We start from the raw sequence: 18,064 nt of genomic DNA on the forward strand, positions 1-18,064 counted from the left end.
AATACCAATATATTTACATCTAATTTTAGATCCAAGGAAAGACTCTCGTCTTCCTGGGCCTGCTCTGCTGAAAGTCCTTCCTGGCTGACCTTGGGCGATGGCATGTGCTTTTTGGTCAGCCAGCATCATTGCTCATGTTGAACCGGGTTAGTGGCTATGAGTCTCTGCCCCTGTCAGAGCGGAGTGGCTAACCTCCCAGTTGGCTTCCATTCAGGGTCTGGCACAAGGGTGCAGGCTGTGCTCTGAACCCAGCGGGACCACCTGTTCCCTGAGCCCGAGATCTCGATCAGCAGGCAGGAAGTAGGGAATGATGAGGAGGAGGCAGGGAACTGAGATGGGACAAGAGGCTTTCAGATGAGAGAGGCAGCCAACAGTACTGTCAACACTGTGACCATTCACATGAAAACCATGCCTGGCTGTGCCCGTGACGTCAACACACAGCACGACGTAAACAAGAAATAGACTTTTCCTATAGTGGAAGGAGATTTTTCCACTTTCATGCACTAATATCTCTTCTCTTTGCTAGATGGAAATCTGAGATGAGTGATCTGGGACAGGCTTCGCAGAGGGCAGGCAATCAAGCACGCAGCCAGCCTGTGGCCCGAGTTTCCTTATCAGTCCCACCAGCATAGGGATGAGGGGGTCATCAGCTTCAAGCTGTTACAGACCAGCATGTAGGATCTGTTCCTCTTAAAATATTAGATGCATTTTTCTTTTTAGAATTATATTGAAAACTAAAAACATTTTTCAAAGCTATCTGGAAAAATGATGCTTTATGCCTGCAAACTCTTCCTTAGTGTCCAGGATTCCCTTGTACTCTGATCCACATTTGAAAGTCCATTTTCAGTTCCTGTAATACTGAAGTAGCACCATGTGGATTTCAGCATTTCTTGTTGCTGTTGTACAGCTGTGAAATGCGAACGATTAGCTCTCAATATACCAGGAACATCCCTAGAAGGCAACCCCCAGGATGCTACATTCTGCTTTGGAACTGAACCATGTTCTACCCACCATCTGTCCAGGATCTACCCCCATTCCCTGACTCAAACCCCTCCCCTGTGTCTTTGAGCACAGCCACCCCAGTGGAGACCCCTGTGACATCACTATGATGATGCTTAGTGTTCATGCAACTCCTAGGCAACAGCACAGAGCAAAAGACACACACATAGCACACAGGAAAATCTATCACACAGGATAATAGAAAGCATAGCCCAGGACTGTGCATAGTCCTTTAGCACTGCTCATTACTCAGTTCTTGTGCCTCTTTGAATAGCTGAGGGGGAATGGGGGTTTAATGTTCTGGCAGTTTCAGTGTGAGCAGATTGAGAAGTTGATTAAGGCAGTTAGAATTCCAATCAGTGCTGGATCCATTGTTCATATTGATTGAGTGGGACTCGGCTGCAGAGACTCAGAGAGGGCTGCACTTACGCTGTGCAAGCCTGTCAGATTAAAAAGCATCCGAGCATCCCTTTTGTTTGGGGGGGGGGGGATGGATCATTCCATCTTCCTAGCACTGAAGTCGTATGGGTGTTGCACACACTAAGTAAAGGGGCGGGGGTGGTGGCAACTAAAAATCCCCAATGGATTACTCTTCTCTTTTAAATGTTTTTTCATAACCCTGCCTGACAACAAGCCTCTAACCTTTTAACACTGGCATAATATGTATACATAACTCTTCAATAAACAGTAAGCATAGTATGCAACCTAAAAAGGATCTAAAGCCATGCACGTGTTATAAATAGCTTAACATAAGCGGTCGCTTTTTGTACACATTGTAGTTTCTTTAAGCATGATTGTGCTATATGATCCAAAAAATAAAAAAAAAGAACTGTGTGATTTCCCTTCAGTGGATTTCAAAGACCTGCAACTTGTACAGTCAAGGACATCCAATAGCAAAACGCAGTTCTGATATTTATCATATTTTGAAGCTAAAGGTGGAGGTACATTTTTGATGAGTAACAATATAAAGCTAGGGAGACACGACATAATAGAAGTTAGCTGTTCTGCATAGTTGCTTGATAGGACTGTTATAATCATTTCATTCGCCCTCCGCCCTACTGTGCGTGCATGAGATTGCCATGTATATCACTGTCAAGTTGATTCATTAGTGGCGTCATTCAATTAGATGGCTACAGTGATGAATTGATTCTGTCATCAGAGTCCGTCCCCATGTAAATAGTTACGGTCTGAACTGAGGAATGGACGGTTTGTAGCCTGGGAAAAAGTAGAACTTCTAATGTTCCATCATTGTTCAGCCCACTGCCAATCAGCTGCATGTTTTTGGAAGGTGTGGGACTGGGCTAGCTGTATGCTTCCCGAATCATTGGCTTCCTGTCACTGCAGCATTATTTTTTTTTTTCGCTCTCTCTCTCAGAAGTCAATCCTAGGGCAGCTGATTGATGTGTTGAGATGTTGCTTCCCCGTCCGCGCGACCCTGTGTTCATCTTCGCCCCTCCCGAGTCAGCGCAGGGGCGGTAGCAGTGAGCTGAGCCTAAAAATAATTGGACATTCGAAATTGGGAGAAAAAAGAAAAATAATTGGTGGCTAATAAAAATTAAAAAAAAAACTGAAATGGAGCAACTGAAATGGGTGCAGGTGTTAGTCAATATTTTCTCACATGGTTTGTGCAGTTGATGGTGATCAATAGATCTGATCAACAGGAGAGTAAAGCCGTGGTTCCAGCTAAGACCTAAGGTTGATCAGATCCTGGTGTCTCATCTAAACACCAGTTTATTGCCATTGGTAGTCAGTTGTAAAGGTGAGGAAAAGTTTTCTTGTTTGGAACACCTTCACGAATGGATTTATTTAACACCTGCTGATAAATATCTCTAAAGGAAATTACGAGTACAGGTATCAGCACCCCCCAATCAATAACATATAAAATAGAGTAATATTAAAGCGATGATGTTTAGAGCCTGTGAGCGGAATAAGAAGGGTGCTAGAGAGCTCACGGTTTTGTTTAGGCCTCCCTGAAAAATGTTGTTTTGTTTTTGTCAGGAGCTGGCACTGGGAAGAAAGGGTGCCTGCATTAGCAGTGTCTGGCCACAGAGGGCATGCAAGATTCAAGCCTTCGCAGACTGCAAGGTCTGAATATAGATTTGTGAAAACAATTTAAGCATTATATATACGTTATGCTGCCAGAGCACCTGTCTTTAAGATATGGATGATTGCTGTTGTGGTACACTGAACCAGGATAAAATGTCAGTAATGCACTAACATACTAAATTACTATCAAGAAAAAACAAGCGTTTCATATTGTTTGACCTCTGCGCATCAGAAACAGCATCAGTATGTGCAGGAGGGGAGTATACGGTTTCTTATAGGCATTGCCCTGTAAAGCTGCTTTGTAAATACTGACCTTGCTGTCTTGTGCTATGCATGTATTTTGCAGCGCACATCAGAAAAGGAGTTATGCATATTGAATCAGAATTTGCATGGGAAGATTATGTGGTCCAATAGGCGATCTTCTCTTGTCTGGTTGCTATAGTTACAATAGCTTGTATTTTTTTCGTTTGCTGTGAATTTCGAAAGGACGGCTGGTGGTGGAATTGCACAGATGAGCTGCATGTGTCTGTATTATCACAGTGAGATGTGAGATGCTGCTGTTTGTCTCAGATTTGCAGGGGTGGGGTGGGGGAGAGTCAGGCAGAGGAAGAAAGAGAAATTGAAAGATCAAAGGGAGAGAGAGAGCAATGGACAGTGAGAGAGAAAAGGGAAAGAGAGCAAAGAAGGGTGTCAGGGAGGGAGGGATAGAGGGAGAGAGAAAGGCAGGGTGAGGGGGGTGTAATTGAAGGCTGAGTGAGACACGAAGGGGGAAGGAGGCAGGAGGAGAGAGCAAGGGGAGAGAGAGGCAAGCAAAGGTGTGCTTACATAAGAGAAGATGACATTCCCTAGCTCAGCCTCAGAGGAGAGAGGGTAGGGGGGAGAGAAATGGTATTTATAAGGCACATGTGGTCCAACAAACACTGTTCTGAAGAAATTTTAATGTGGGGCTGCTTTTTCTTTTCAAAACATTTCATCCGTCCCAGGCAAGACTCCTTCTCATCTTTACTGAAGTGTTATGATCAGGACTCTCCTCGTTAAAGTGAATGACAGCGAGCCCTAATAGAGAGGGGGAGGGTGTGTGTGGGGGGTCTGTGTGCTACAGTTCAGCATTGACATCCTACGGTAAAAAAAAGTATATATTTAGTGTTATAGAATGTGACGTGCTGCACAACTTTGCAGTAGGTCTAAAATATTGTATTATTACAGCACTTTATTCCTAACCCTTATCCAAACCCTAACCCTAGCTCCACAGTAACCCCAACCGCTGCTGATTTGTAACAGGTGAAGGAAGCCAGCAGGGAGCTGGCTTTGAGCGAGGCAGCGGGACATGTCTGAGCCCAGTGGTTCCGGTATCTGTGAGCAGGCAGTGTTTGTGCCTCTATGTAACGCAGTCCTGATAGTCTGTCCCAGGCCCCAGGGAGGTCATTAGAAACAGGTATTCCTGTGATACACCCTCTGTGGGTGCTAAAGACTTCCGAGGGGGCCTGCTTGACTCCCATTGTAAACGCTCTGTTCATTACAGGCTTGACATTCACAGGCAGGCAGGAGGTGAGGAGGCGCTGAGCTTAGCTCATGCATGTGGAAGGGCAGCAGGTAGCACGTGTCTGTTTGTTTTTTTAAAGCTGTTTTCTTAAACATTAATTTATTAAGTTTTATAACATATAGATGTATAACATGCAATGTTTTACACACACACACGTTCGTTCATTCTTTCATTTTGCAACTACCAAGTGCAGCCGTATAATATACATTTGTTAACTTTTGCTATTTAAGCCATCAAATTAAACAGTGTAAACCAATAGCTAAAAGTACAGTCCACAGTTTGTGTGCAGTTTGTGGCTGGATTGTTTTCGTAAAAATAACACTAGTAATTTAAAGAAGTCTTATTTAAATTGAACTGTACAAGTTGTACTGATTGTGTACAGTAGAGTATACTGTAATGGATTCATTCACTGCAGTTCTTTCAACTGTTTTCATAAGGTCATTTAACTAATAATACTCTTGTAAATGCTGTAATGCAGTAAACGGGGGAGTTCTGTTCCTCACAGGCATGTTAATGCCATGGCTCTCTTATAAAATCTCTATATACAGATTGAGAACCATTTATCTTTTCACAGGCACATTTTTCAAGCAGCCTCTGTCCCTATCACGTGAAATTTGGCACAACGTCTGACACTGAAGGCTGCAGCGTTTCTGGATTATTACAATAGCTCCAGGGCACTCAGAGATACATGCACAAATTCACAGTTTTGAATACATTTAGGATTCTATGCATAATTTAGAAGTTATTAATAAACCATTAATAATGATACATGGGTATAAAGTCTTGCAACTGTCGTGCAATGACTAGGCTCCAAACTGGGTCTCCTTATTCACAGTCCTCAAATACAAATACAAAATTAGTCGAATACTCCACTCTCCCACTACAGAGGGGCTGTGAAAGGGTAAGAGTAGTGAAGGGACATTTGGAAAGGGCCCAGAGCAGTTGTGCTATGTTAGTAAGCGCCACAGAAAGATTTGTTTTATAAAAAAAAAGAGGAATCAGAGGAAAATCAGAGATGAATCACTTTTATCAATAACTCTGTACTGAACTTTTCAATCTTTCCTTCTTGCAACAAGCCTTTGAAGTTAACAAATCCTTCAGGGGTATGTCTGAGCTGTTTGTTTGGGACTCTGCTTTAACTGCAATGAATGAGCCGTGCTTTTAGAGCCAAGCAGAGTCAGGGTTGAGCGTAAACACGAAAGCTTGATTTATTGCACTTGACGCGGCTAACAGATTACTTTGTGCTTTACATGAGTCGACATGAAAACCTGCATCTTGCAAATTTCTTTATTGACTTAGCAGATCTTTCCAGACATTTCTAATTGACTAGCCAGGCATCATGTGGCCTTCAGCACAGCCCATGATCCCTTCTCTTTCTAATTGCATTTTGTATTCAGTCTTAATTGGCACAACCAACCAGTACAGTCAAACAAGGAAGCTACAGACCAAAAAGGAATTCCCGGTAGAACTTTCTATTACAGGACATGAATAACCATGTAATTACATTGTAATGACATGTCAACTGCACATGGTGTATGTTATTACACAGTAACTTCATTGTAATTACATAAAATGACACGAGGGATGCTTCTGTCCAAGAAAGAAACAGCAGGATTGCTATTCATATTGTCAGCTTGACATCTGGGGATGAGGCAAAGCCTTACTAAAACATCTCTTAAGTGAAGCTGATTTAAAGCTGCTAAATTTAGCTACCAACTGGCTTTGAAAAGAAGAATTCTGAGCAAAGAGAGGCAGTGAATATTGTGAGGGCAGCTTGCGAGGGTTTTTTTGTGTGTGCTTGTTTTGTACATAGTGCATAGCACCACCTGGTGGACAGATTCGGTAACAGTGCTATCAGTTTATTATGTTGTTAACGACAATGCTTGGAAGGTCAGAAGAAAGGAAAAAAAAAGACAAGTGGATAAGGATGTGAATACAAATATTCGACTGTAATTTTGCATAGATAAAGTGACTGTGTAGCTCTGTAAGCAGGCGCTGATGAGAGAATATCGCCACTTTGTGATTGTGCAGAGTCTGCTAAATAGAAACATACAAAGCTTACTTGCTGTTGGGAATACTTGCTCCAGATGCATTTATTTGGGTTGAATGGTCGTATTGCCACATGTGTCACCGAACACAAGAAAAAATGACATCTTACAAATTCTGTCCAAACGGAAAGCAAAGCCTCTTATTATTAACTTGAGAAAGAGAAATAGAATAGATAAACAGTATTATCAAAATACGCTAGGCGTTCAGGTACGGGCTGTGCTCATGCTGGTTCTCGGCATTGCCTTTAAGAAGTATTTATCGGCAGGTGTTCAACAAATCCATTCATTAATGTGTTCATTATGTAATATAACAAGAATAATATCAAAGCCATTGGAATTGATCTGGATTTGCAATGTTCAATGAGCATATTCTTTTTAATATCCTTCATACTATAGTGCAAATGTTTTTAATAACCATGTGCTAACAAAGAGATTATTTTAACTACCTGTGCACTGTGATCACATGGTATCGTCTAGTATGGTTCAGTGAGCATAGCTAGAAAATTTAATTAATTATGTTGTGCAATACACATCCCCCTCTCACTGGAAACTTTTTTCACAGGTAAGATAACAGTCATTTTCCACAGGATTACTGTTTTAACAGTTAACAGATGGCAAGAAATCTTGTTTTCAAAACAGCGCATCCAGATTATAATAGACCCAGACTTGATGATTAAATAAACCTGTACTGGTTGGTAATATATTAACACAGCCTCCTATTGTGTCGCTTTGGTTCATGAATCAAACACAGGAGCCAGCATTTGGACGGGCATCTAAACCTAAATCCTTTGTAAATGGATATTAATACACACTAATCGATGCACTATGGCATGGCTCTCTTTACAACATGTTTGCCCAGTAAATAGCCTGCTTAGCAGATGGCAATAGGTTGCAGATGCAATAAGATTGCAGATGGCAATATTTGCCCAGTAGATCATAAAGCATGTAGTATAGCTGGCCTGTAACATGTATTCACTAAGCACTGCATTCTTGGGGCTTCACTGTATTAAACCATAAGCACAAAAGCCCTTTTGTATTCAATATTATTCCTTGCAGACGTTCTGCTCAGATGTCACATATTTGTGCATATTTGCCAGTCCTTGTTCTGCATTTTAAACCAAATTTGAATACGAAAGAATCCAAATCATTTTCAATATACACTTACATGCTTTTAAGCCCACTATGCACAATAACAAGTATATACACCAGTGCCATCTGCTGGTCAACTTACACATCTGAAAACTGATCGGCGACTGTATTGTTTGTAGTAAACAGCTTCTGGTCCCTTTGTGATAGCTGTCCAATCACAATGCTTCCAAACTAGAGCTATCGCAGATGAGTGAAGGAAGGGTGCGGGACTCCTTGTTCTTGCTTTCTTGAAGGTGTTTCGCTGTTCTGTTGTGCCCCTGCTGGTCTTATTCTCTCAAAGCTACAGCTCAGTGGACACATACAGAGATTAACCGCAGATGGATAGATGGCATTAATGTATCTGCACTAATGGAGTTCCTTCGGGTGGTTTAAAGCTGTTCTGTTCGTACCTCACTGTGTGCAAATGTATTGATAGTCATTAACTGCATTCGCCGATGGATATACATTATTTCCAGGTCACTTCAACATTACAGATTTATAATATATTAGGTCGTACTCCAGCCTGACTCTACCGCACCCCCAACACCCCTAGTTCCAGTGGCCTTGAAGGTAACCCAGCCCTTGACAGGTCAAGCGCACACTGCTGATCCAGGACCAGACACTGACAGGCGCATAATGTGTTTGACAGGACAGGAGTCTTGTGAAGCAAAGGCAATGAGACCAGGCACTGAATTCTGAATAACGGCCAACAACAGATAGCGTGTATACAGTGTAACAGATAAGGCGCGTATGCGAGTAATTTACACCAAACAAAAGGTTGTTTTGTGCATGGTTTGTTTTCTGCAGGTAGTACATTGCACATCTGCAAAGCCCTGTAAATCTGTGTGCATTTGTAAATGCACGCTACCCTTGCTCCATTACTTGATATGAACTGTAGTGTACAGCATTTGACTGAACATTTCAACATCTCTGTTGGCTGAGTTTCAGCCCTTTGACTTGTATGTGGATCTGGCACAATATAATGTTCATTGACTGTTTTATTTTTCAGTTGGAAGCTGTGTTAAAAGAACATTAGAAAGTGAGCTACAGTAGGAAATCACTTTCAATACTAACCTCTCATCAAATATAATTGAAAGTATACGGCATATGTGTACAGTGTGAATATTGCATACATATTGGGTATACTAATACAAAGTACTAAGTGAATAGGCGTGTGTACAAGGCCAAAGCTTGAATCCTTGAACCTACTGAATTTGGGTTTTATATCAGAGATGCCTTAGTTAACAAAGCATTAACACATAGTCCGTTGCATGTACCTGCATGTTATTGCTTGATGTATATATGACCCTAAATCTTAAAAACAGCTAGGGGCTTAGAAGGCATCTGCCATGGGTTCCTGATCTGCAGACCCGAACAGAAATAGATACAGAGTCTGCCCATAAGAAAAGCATTTGAATTGCAGGAACATTAAAGTGTCGACCAGCATGGCGTGACTTTCACTGCATTCTCACACCTGGCTTATGCGATTGCTTTGATACAGGGTTTGTATTCACATGTTATGTTTTACATGACCACAATGGAAAAAAATGTTTTTTAAGGAAGAAGTGGGATTATTAGTTCTTCAGATAAGTATTTGTTGAAGACTCGCATGTATTTGCTAAAAATATACTCGTATATAAAGGAAGGAGTATTTAGTTCCTGCATGATCTAGTCTTGGGTAGAGGTGACAAATGATATAATAATATAGCTTGTAGTTTTCTCACCTCATCTGATTTCCTTTCTCTCCCTGCCCCATCCCTCTCTCTCTCTCTCTCTCTCTCTCTCTCTCTCTCTCTCTCTCTCTCTCTCTCTCTCTCTCTCTCTCTCTCTCTCTCTCTTCTCTCTCTCTCTCTCTCTCTCTCTCTCTCTCTCTATCACACACACCCTGTGCAGTGGGTGGCTTTTGCCTCCCTGTTCTTCATCCTGGTGTCCATCTCGACATTCTGCCTGGAAACCCATGAGGCCTTCAACCCCATCATCAACCGGACAGAGGAGGTGTTCATGAACAACGTGACCAAGGAGCACATCTACCAGGAGACCGAGACGGTGGCCTTCCTGACCTACATCGAGGGTGTCTGCGTGGTCTGGTTCACCTTCGAGTTCCTCATGCGCATCACCTTCTGCCCAGACAAAGTGGAGTTCATTCGCAACTCGCTCAACATCATTGACTTCGTGGCCATCCTGCCTTTCTACCTGGAGGTGGGGCTGAGCGGCCTGTCTTCCAAAGCAGCCAAGGACGTGCTGGGCTTCCTGAGGGTGGTCCGTTTCGTGAGGATCCTGAGGATCTTCAAGCTGACCCGCCACTTTGTGGGGCTGAGGGTCCTGGGCCACACGCTGAGGGCCAGCACCAACGAGTTCCTGCTTCTGATCATCTTCCTGGCGCTGGGGGTCCTCATCTTCGCCACCATGATCTACTACGCCGAGCGCATCGGTGCTAATCCCAACGACCCAAGAGCCAGTCAACACACACACTTCAAAAACATCCCCATCGGGTTCTGGTGGGCCGTGGTGACCATGACCACCCTGGGCTACGGAGACATGTACCCTCAGACCTGGTCTGGCATGCTGGTGGGCGCGCTCTGCGCTCTCTCTGGGGTGCTGACCATCGCCATGCCTGTGCCGGTCATAGTCAACAATTTCGGAATGTACTACTCCTTGGCAATGGCTAAGCAGAAGCTACCAAAGAAAAAAAACAGACATATCCCCCGGCCCCCACAGCTGGGCTCTCCCAATTACTGTAAGTTGGGCGTGAACTCGCCTCACCACAGCACACAGAGCGACACCTGCCCCCTGGCCCAGGAAGAGATTTTAGAAATAAACAGAGCAGGTAGGAAACCTCTGAGAGGAATGTCAATCTGACCTTTTGAAAAAAAAAAAAAAAAGACTAAATAATAATACTCAATTCAAATAAAACAACAACTAACACCCCCCAACTCCCTATCTCACACTCACCCTGCCCTAACCGCTACCACCGTTCACATCCACAACCCTCCCTTCTCTCACCACTGTCACTTTCACCATCACTACCACACTCACTCTCCAACCACCCGTCACTCCCCTCGTCTCCCTTCTCCCCAGCCCGCCGCCCACCTTCCCCGGTGGGGTCTGCATACTTCAGCCAGCTCTCCGCTGCAAGGAACAAAGTAGCACATTCATCTAAAAGGAGACGGCCTTTCTCTCCCGTAAAGCACACACCGCTTGTGTACCTTTTTAAATGGTGCTTCGAACAATCGTGCCACGCTGTTTACCTCTGTGCAGCAGTGTTGCGACGTTAACGACTTCCTCGCCTCCGTAACTTAGCAGTTCAGCTTCCATCATTACACAGAGCTGCCATTCAGTTGAATGGTGTTGTGTGACTTACCCTAGGATTCAGTTCGAATTTTTGGCGTCGGTACACTTATGGCTGTTTTAATATAAAGTTCCAAATAACAAAAACGAATGATAAATGCAACTGATGGATTTGGCATTTTCTGTAGAGTTGTTACCTCGTAAAAACAAACAAAAAAAAAAAACACTATAAGGATGAATATGTAAACAAAAAAAAAAAAAAAAAAAAAAAAAAAAAAAAAAAAGTAAAAAACAAAAAAAAAAAAAAAAAAAAAAAAAAAAAAAAAAAAAAAAAAACAAAAACAAAAAAAAAAAAAAAAAAAAAAAAAAAAAAAAAAAAAAAAAAAAAAAAAAAAAAAAAAAAAAGTCAAAAAAAAAAAACAAAAAAAAAAAAAAAAAAAAAAAAAAAAAAAAAAAAAAAAAAAAAAAAAAAAAAAAAAAAAAAAAAAAAAAAAAAACCAACCCACCCCCCCCCCCATGCTACCCGTGGGTAACCCTGCAACATGCTACTGAGTTTTGTGCCCATCTCACTTGGAGCAGGCTTGTGCCTTGTCTTAGGGTTAATTACCCCTCTTTAACACAGAGCTCAATATTTCAATAGGGTTAATTACTCTGCTTTTTTTCAGAAAGAGTAACCCTGACACTGTATAATGACCCCGGACTTTTCTTGGCACAATATTGTTTTTTTTTTAAAACCCGTCTGGAAATTCCTGTGATTTTTCGGGAACCAGTAATGGGAAACGCAGTTACTGGTCTGGTGTTTCCAGCTGGTTTGCAGAGCTGACCAGTCCACTTTCTAAGAGGGCAGGCTTTGATGGTACCAGAACTAGACAAACACTGAGAAATGTAGTGACTAATAATGTACAGACAATACACTTTAATTTTTAATAGTCTCTACCAGAGCAAAGCCTCGACCTTAAGATAAAGCAGACTGCATACTCAGATTGTATTTATCAATTTTCTATAACCTTAAAAAAAACTGCTTTGGCTGACTATAGGATCTCTCATGCCAAGAGCAATCCAGATCTCTCTCTCTCTGTGTTTCACAGCCTATAGGCTCCCAGTCACCTCCGCAGAGCACAGAAGAGGAGTTCTTATACTCCCCAGGTATCGCTGTCTGACTTTAATCAATCGTCTTTGACAAACGTGAAATATTAATTCACGCACTTATTTATCTAGGCTTTTGATTCAACCCTGTGAAGCTGCTCATTATTGTCTAGCCGAGTCTGAGCTTGTTTCCACGGAAACCATGTTAGAGTAAAGGTGAGAACAGAATCCGTTACAGGCAAGGTCCCTGTGGCTTTCATGGGGTTAATTAACATGATATTTAAAAGGATTTGCAGCAATAGCCCAGGCTCTGTTAACAGAGCGAGAGTGACCTTGGCTCAATACATCTGAGAGGGATTTGATACATAAATTAAACAACACCAACACTGGAATTAAAAAAAGGAAAGACAGTGGTACTTCAAATAACAACAGTATCTCAAAATCTTTCATCTAATTAGCTATCTCAATTAACAGATGAATGGTCCTAGTTATTTGCAAACCGTACCCATTGGCTTTAATGGAAATTGTCCTTAATTACCCGGTCTCGGTCGCTCACTGTTGTTCTATTCGTCAGTTATAATTAGAGTTAATTGCTCCATCTCTGAAGATCGTTAAACAGTATACTTGTATCTGTGTTAATGCTCCGTTCTGCAGGTGTAGAGAACGGCACCACTGACCTCTTGTAAAGGAACGAGAGCCGACACGGGTGCATTGGAGCCATGCATACAGTACTTCCTGTTGCCTTTCTACAGTGTGGCCAGTTATATGTTTATAACTGGCCCTAATACTGGCTATGTTAAAAAAAAAAAATCCATTTGCTCAGCTGTGTTGAGCCTCGTTGGTCTGTAAACTGACCAAGGCTTGTTTGTGAAAGGCATTTTATAGAGATATATGGCATGACAGGGTAGGCTACGGTAGGGTTATCGGAGCCCGTCACTGCTGTCGATTCCAGGCTTTTTTGTCTTGAGCGCAGTGTTGTTGAAGGATGGCCTCGGAAGGCATTCTAAGTGACATAATGCTAAACACTGTTCTTCAGCGAGGGCATGCCACGGGAGACCTTCTCTTTAGGAAAGAGACCGGAGTGCAGCGCCACAGCCAGGTCGTTTGTACAAAGGCTTTGTTCAGCCTAAAAATAGCCAAACCTAAGTAGGCCAGCTCCATTAGGACTCTCTTAAATGTCTCCTCGTTTTGCCAGTGTCTCATTAGATCTATCCTTCCTCTGAAGTGCATGAGCGAGAATCCAAAGACCCTCTTACATTGCACCCAAAACAGTCTGTCAATTATAACCAAATGACTGGGATTGTAATTCGTGAAATAATGTAGCTCTGTAAGTATTACACAGGCAGCAACAGGTGGCTGGGTAGGGCACTATAACACTACAAAGGGATTCGTACAGAAAACGGTATTGTTATTTCAATGATACCTTTAACTATGGAGATCCAAACTATTGTTTATTTTATATTTCATTCGAAAGTCATACTTTCATATCTGGAATCTATAGAACTCCATATTAATAACCACTGGTGCTCTTATCTATTGATTTGACTACAATATTCATTTTTCTAACTGTATCTAATTGCATTTATTAAGCAGTCTATACCGACAGATAATTACACATTTGCATGAAATACAGTAAACTACTCAATGTTAGCCAGTTAATTCACAACAAAATAGATGGATAATCTAATAAAAACTTTGCAGCTACAAATCGTTTCTGCGGCGAACATTAATCAGAGAAACAAGTGCAGTCCTCTATCTTGCACATCGATCTAAACGCATATGTGCTGTAGGAGCCTGCCTCCACGACACTTCTTCTCTGTCAGATCTCTTGTCTAGCACACGCTACACGTGGCCTGTGGTATTGATCCGCTGAGGAGTGCTGTATCTGGAGGCAGTCATACTGAGTTTCTAAAAGAGCACCAGAGCTGGAGGAATAGTGAAGCTGTTAAGATGGGGCAGATCTCCAGAACCTAGCCTGCCATTTGAGAGACGAGCGGCAGCAACACGGCTGTCAAACCCCCCCAATGCATCCCCTGTGTGAAGGATGCACTGTGCACCTAACTTATATCCATACATTAAATTCAGGTAGAGACAATGAGAGAGATATTAAGTATAGCATTTACTCACTTTTCCAAAGTGACTGAATCACTGCTGTGTCCTAGACCACACCATGCGAGTCAACATGTTATTTTATTTTTGCTGCATACTATTTGTGGCCCACATAGGTTCACCTACTGAAAAACATTTACATTACAGTATAATACACTATACTATATAGAGAGTAGGTGATACCTCTTCACACGGAGAGTGGTGAGGGTATGGAATGGGTTACCAAGCCCTTACCAGGCCAGATTTGAAAAGCTACTTTCAGCTACTAGAAACCACACTAGCATTGATGAGCTGAATGGCCACTCATTTGTAAACGCCTATTATTACCATCTTCTTATGTATAGGATGCCATAACCTTGTTTATAACAGTTCTGACACAGACCCTGTATTGCATTGATATGCATAGACCTCACAAAGTGACATTTGCTTTGGTAAGACCTAGACTCTTGTGAGGTGCTTTTTGGGTCAATACACATAAAGCTTCTCACTGCCATGGTGCCAGTACCGTGGCCCTACAAATGCTCCAGCAGTTCTTTAGTACGGATCATGCATTTTCTGGTTCCTGTGAATCCAGCAGTCTTAGATGTTCTGGTGGCATCCATAGTGATAATGCCAGTGTCTCATTTATAGTGTCAGTCTAATGACAAAAGCGGGTTTCCTCTCCTTCTTGCATTAACATAACATTTGCGTCTCAATTTCTCGCAAGCCGTTGAACGAACGAATGAATGTGCTACCGGCTCCTTGCTCAAATTCTCACACCTCCACCTGCAGCAGCTACAGCCATCTCCTCTTCCAGGCTCTTCTGTAGCTTAAAATGCAAGTGAAAAAAAAGCAAAAAAAAAATAAATTAACAAAACAAAAAAGGTTCGTTCCAGTGCTTAGTGTTTCACTTGTGCTTATATGTTTGAAGATTCCAAAGGGAATGGCGAGGCAGCTAAGGCAGCGTTGGCTAACGAAGACTGTCCCCATATAGACCAGGCCATATCCCCTGAGGAAGGCCAGCTCTTTACAACCGGGGAGCTGAAATACCCATCTGAGGGAAGAGTAAGGAAGGGTATGTAAAAGATGAGGCCACAGCCGTACTGTACCTCCACTGCAGACAAGCTCTCCGACCTCCTGGTGGTACCAAGGTGACGAGCAATCAATTGTAGACCATGATCAACCAGCCCGCTGCCCAAAAGAACCACAACAACCCCTCCCCAGCTCCACCCCAAATCCCCTTCCACTGTTCCCACACTGGATACAGAAACACAATGCACTTCCACACACAGGCATATCTACTGTAAAGATCTGCATTCTGGTTTGACGTTTGACACAGGGCATCGCAATCTCTTGCGGGTAATAGACAACCCAGTCTTGTTTGCATTGTTTAATGCTTTCTGTCTCTTGCAACACAAAGCGAAAAAAGAAATATTTTTTTTAGAAATCAAAAATTCTATTTAAAAAAAAAAAAAAAATGACTTTAGGATGATGTTTTCCCCCATCCCTCCCTCCAAAAATATATATATATATTTTTTTTTTTTTTTAATTTATCTATTTATTTACATTACAATGAAAAATGAAAGAAAGAAACAGAGATCTGGCCACTGATTGTGGCGCAGGCAGACCCCTAACTTCCCCTTTCTTTACTTTTTTTGGTGTTTTGTTCTCCTTTGGGCCCCCAATTGTACCTAAGACGGATTGAGGCACAAGGAGGACATGTGAGGGGCAAGCAGTGAGTCAATAGCTGGGCTGGGATTCCGAAACAGGATGTCCTGTAGCTGTGAGCTAACGAGAAAGTCTGATTAGAAGTCTCAGGAACCCATTTGACCTGCTGTAGAAGCCTCATTCGGTCTGACTGTTCCTACATTTGCCTACGACTTAAAAGAAGGGGCAGATCTAACATCAGTACAGGAAACTAAACCAGCTGCCCTTATAATCTAACACAAGCACTGTGGGAGCAAAATTGAAGTTAACAAAAAGCGTCCTCCCATTAATCTGTTTTCCCTTTTTTTCCAGGGGAAATAAAATGTTTAAAAAAAAAAAAGTGTGCTTGAAAACACAAAACCAGTAATGCAGATTAAAAAAAAAATACAAAACTCCATATCTATTCAGTGCAACACTGATTACACAGAGGACAGTATTAGCATAACGGACTTTAACATAACCCAAGATGTTTACACACCGGACAGATGTAGTCAGAGCCAATTACTGGTGTACTGTATATAATAGATATATATTTTAAAACTAAACTAATAGCAACATGCAAAGAATGTAGAATACAAATGCTATACCCCACCAGTTGTGGTTTATAAGATTTAGATGCAACACTTGTAATGGCCAGTGTTCTATAGAGTAGGGGTCATTTCTGTGTAAATATCAGTTGTAAGATTACAATGAAAGAAGACTCTAGTTGGATAATGCTTTCTTTTGGAAGTATCCCCGCTATACCTTTTTAACTTTGGAACAGAAGAGTGGAAAGTGATTCAATAGCATCCTGAGCATGTTCTGAGCCTGGTCTCAGCTGTCCCCTACCCAGAATCCCAAATCCCGAATCCCAAAACCCAGCCTCTTTACCACACCCTCTCCCGGTGGATCATGGGGCCGTTTATGCCAATAGGGTACATGGCCTTGCCGAGTCTCCCATGATGCATTGCTCCTATTGAGCATGCTCTGCGCCCTGAACGAAAGATCAAGTGTGGGTAAGCTACAAAGAATTTCTTTCAATAAAGGAGGAACAAACAACAACAAAAAATTAATAATTTAACTGAAAAAAAGGTGTCAGCAGTGCTGTCCTGGATGAAAAATCCATGCTGTTTTTTGCATATATGTGTCTGTGTGTGTGTGTCTGTGTTGATTGATGTAATTCTGTATAGCTGCCTTTATGTTCAGTTGTGTGCATGTGTTGAAACAGGTTAAATGACTGCATGGAACCTACTACCGAGACAAACTGAGGTAGTATCACCAAGCTAACGCACTGCAGACAAACTAGAGCGCAAGATGGGACTTGTTTTAGCCTCTCTGCACAAGGGCAATCAAATAGACATTTTTGTTACAGATTTTAAATGCGTTTGAATTTTCCTTCTGTAATCTCCAAATTTAAAGTGACGCAGCGGATTGCGTATGTTTTTAAGACTTTTTCCTAAACTCTGCGGCCACTGCAAATTAAGGGTTGTTCATATCGGCTGTGGAAATAAAGCAGTGTTTTATTCGAAGCTTGTGATACTACCCCCTCCGCATGCAAACTAAAACAAACCTGCACGGACAAGGCTGTTAAAGGAGCTTTAATGTTGTCAACCTCACTGAAAACCCATTCTGTTGTTGATCCAATGCTGTACTCAAATGCATTTCTCTTCAAATGAAGGTTACGAAAAGTCAACATAGCTGGCATGAGCAGAAATGCACTAGGACCCTCTTCAGTGTCTGCTGCTCCCTACAGTCCTCCTTGTGCATTAAGACGGTCTCCTGTCCCATCTCTTCTATAGCATTGATCAGTAGCCGAGAATGGTCTGTGTACAGCGTCACTGTCTGATAATCAATACGCTCTGTTGCATTGTCCTCTTCTCTTTTGTTTTTTTTGTTTGCTGTTTTTTTTTTGTTTGTTTTTGTTTCGTGCCTTCCCCCCCCCAAAAAAACCTGGTGACTAAGTCTGAAGGACACATGTCTCACTGCAGCACAAAAATAAAGGGGTGCCACCAATTTGGCAAGACCCCAAATAAAATCCAAAGCCCAATTAGTATTTGCCAAGCCGATCTCTACTCTGCAGGAGATACGGCCGTGCACGTCATTTTCCTCGCAGCCTGCTTTGCTATCAGCGCTTACTTACTTAAAAACTAAA

At 42.1% G+C, this 18,064-nt stretch overlaps 1 protein-coding gene across 4 annotated transcripts in view; it reads left to right on the forward strand.

The window, feature by feature from the left end:
• Positions 1-17,851, forward strand: part of LOC121330007 (potassium voltage-gated channel subfamily C member 1) — a 32,295-nt gene extending 14,444 nt beyond the window's left edge. For 3 of the 4 annotated variants that reach the window (XM_041276194.1, XM_041276196.1, XM_041276195.1), the window contains 2 exons: positions 9,658-10,591; positions 15,158-15,760. In XM_041276194.1, coding sequence (XP_041132128.1) covers positions 9,658-10,591; positions 15,158-15,309 — 1,086 coding nt within the window. In that variant the 3' untranslated portion in view covers positions 15,310-15,760. Of the gene's footprint in view, positions 1-9,657; positions 10,614-15,157; positions 15,761-17,590 lie in introns of those variants that run through there. The other variant, XM_041276197.1, reaches the window with a different exon arrangement.
• The last annotated feature ends 213 nt before the right edge of the window (positions 17,852-18,064 follow it).

This window comes from Polyodon spathula, chromosome 17 (genome assembly GCF_017654505.1).
Source record: "Polyodon spathula isolate WHYD16114869_AA chromosome 17, ASM1765450v1, whole genome shotgun sequence".
NCBI lineage: Eukaryota > Metazoa > Chordata > Actinopteri > Acipenseriformes > Polyodontidae > Polyodon > Polyodon spathula.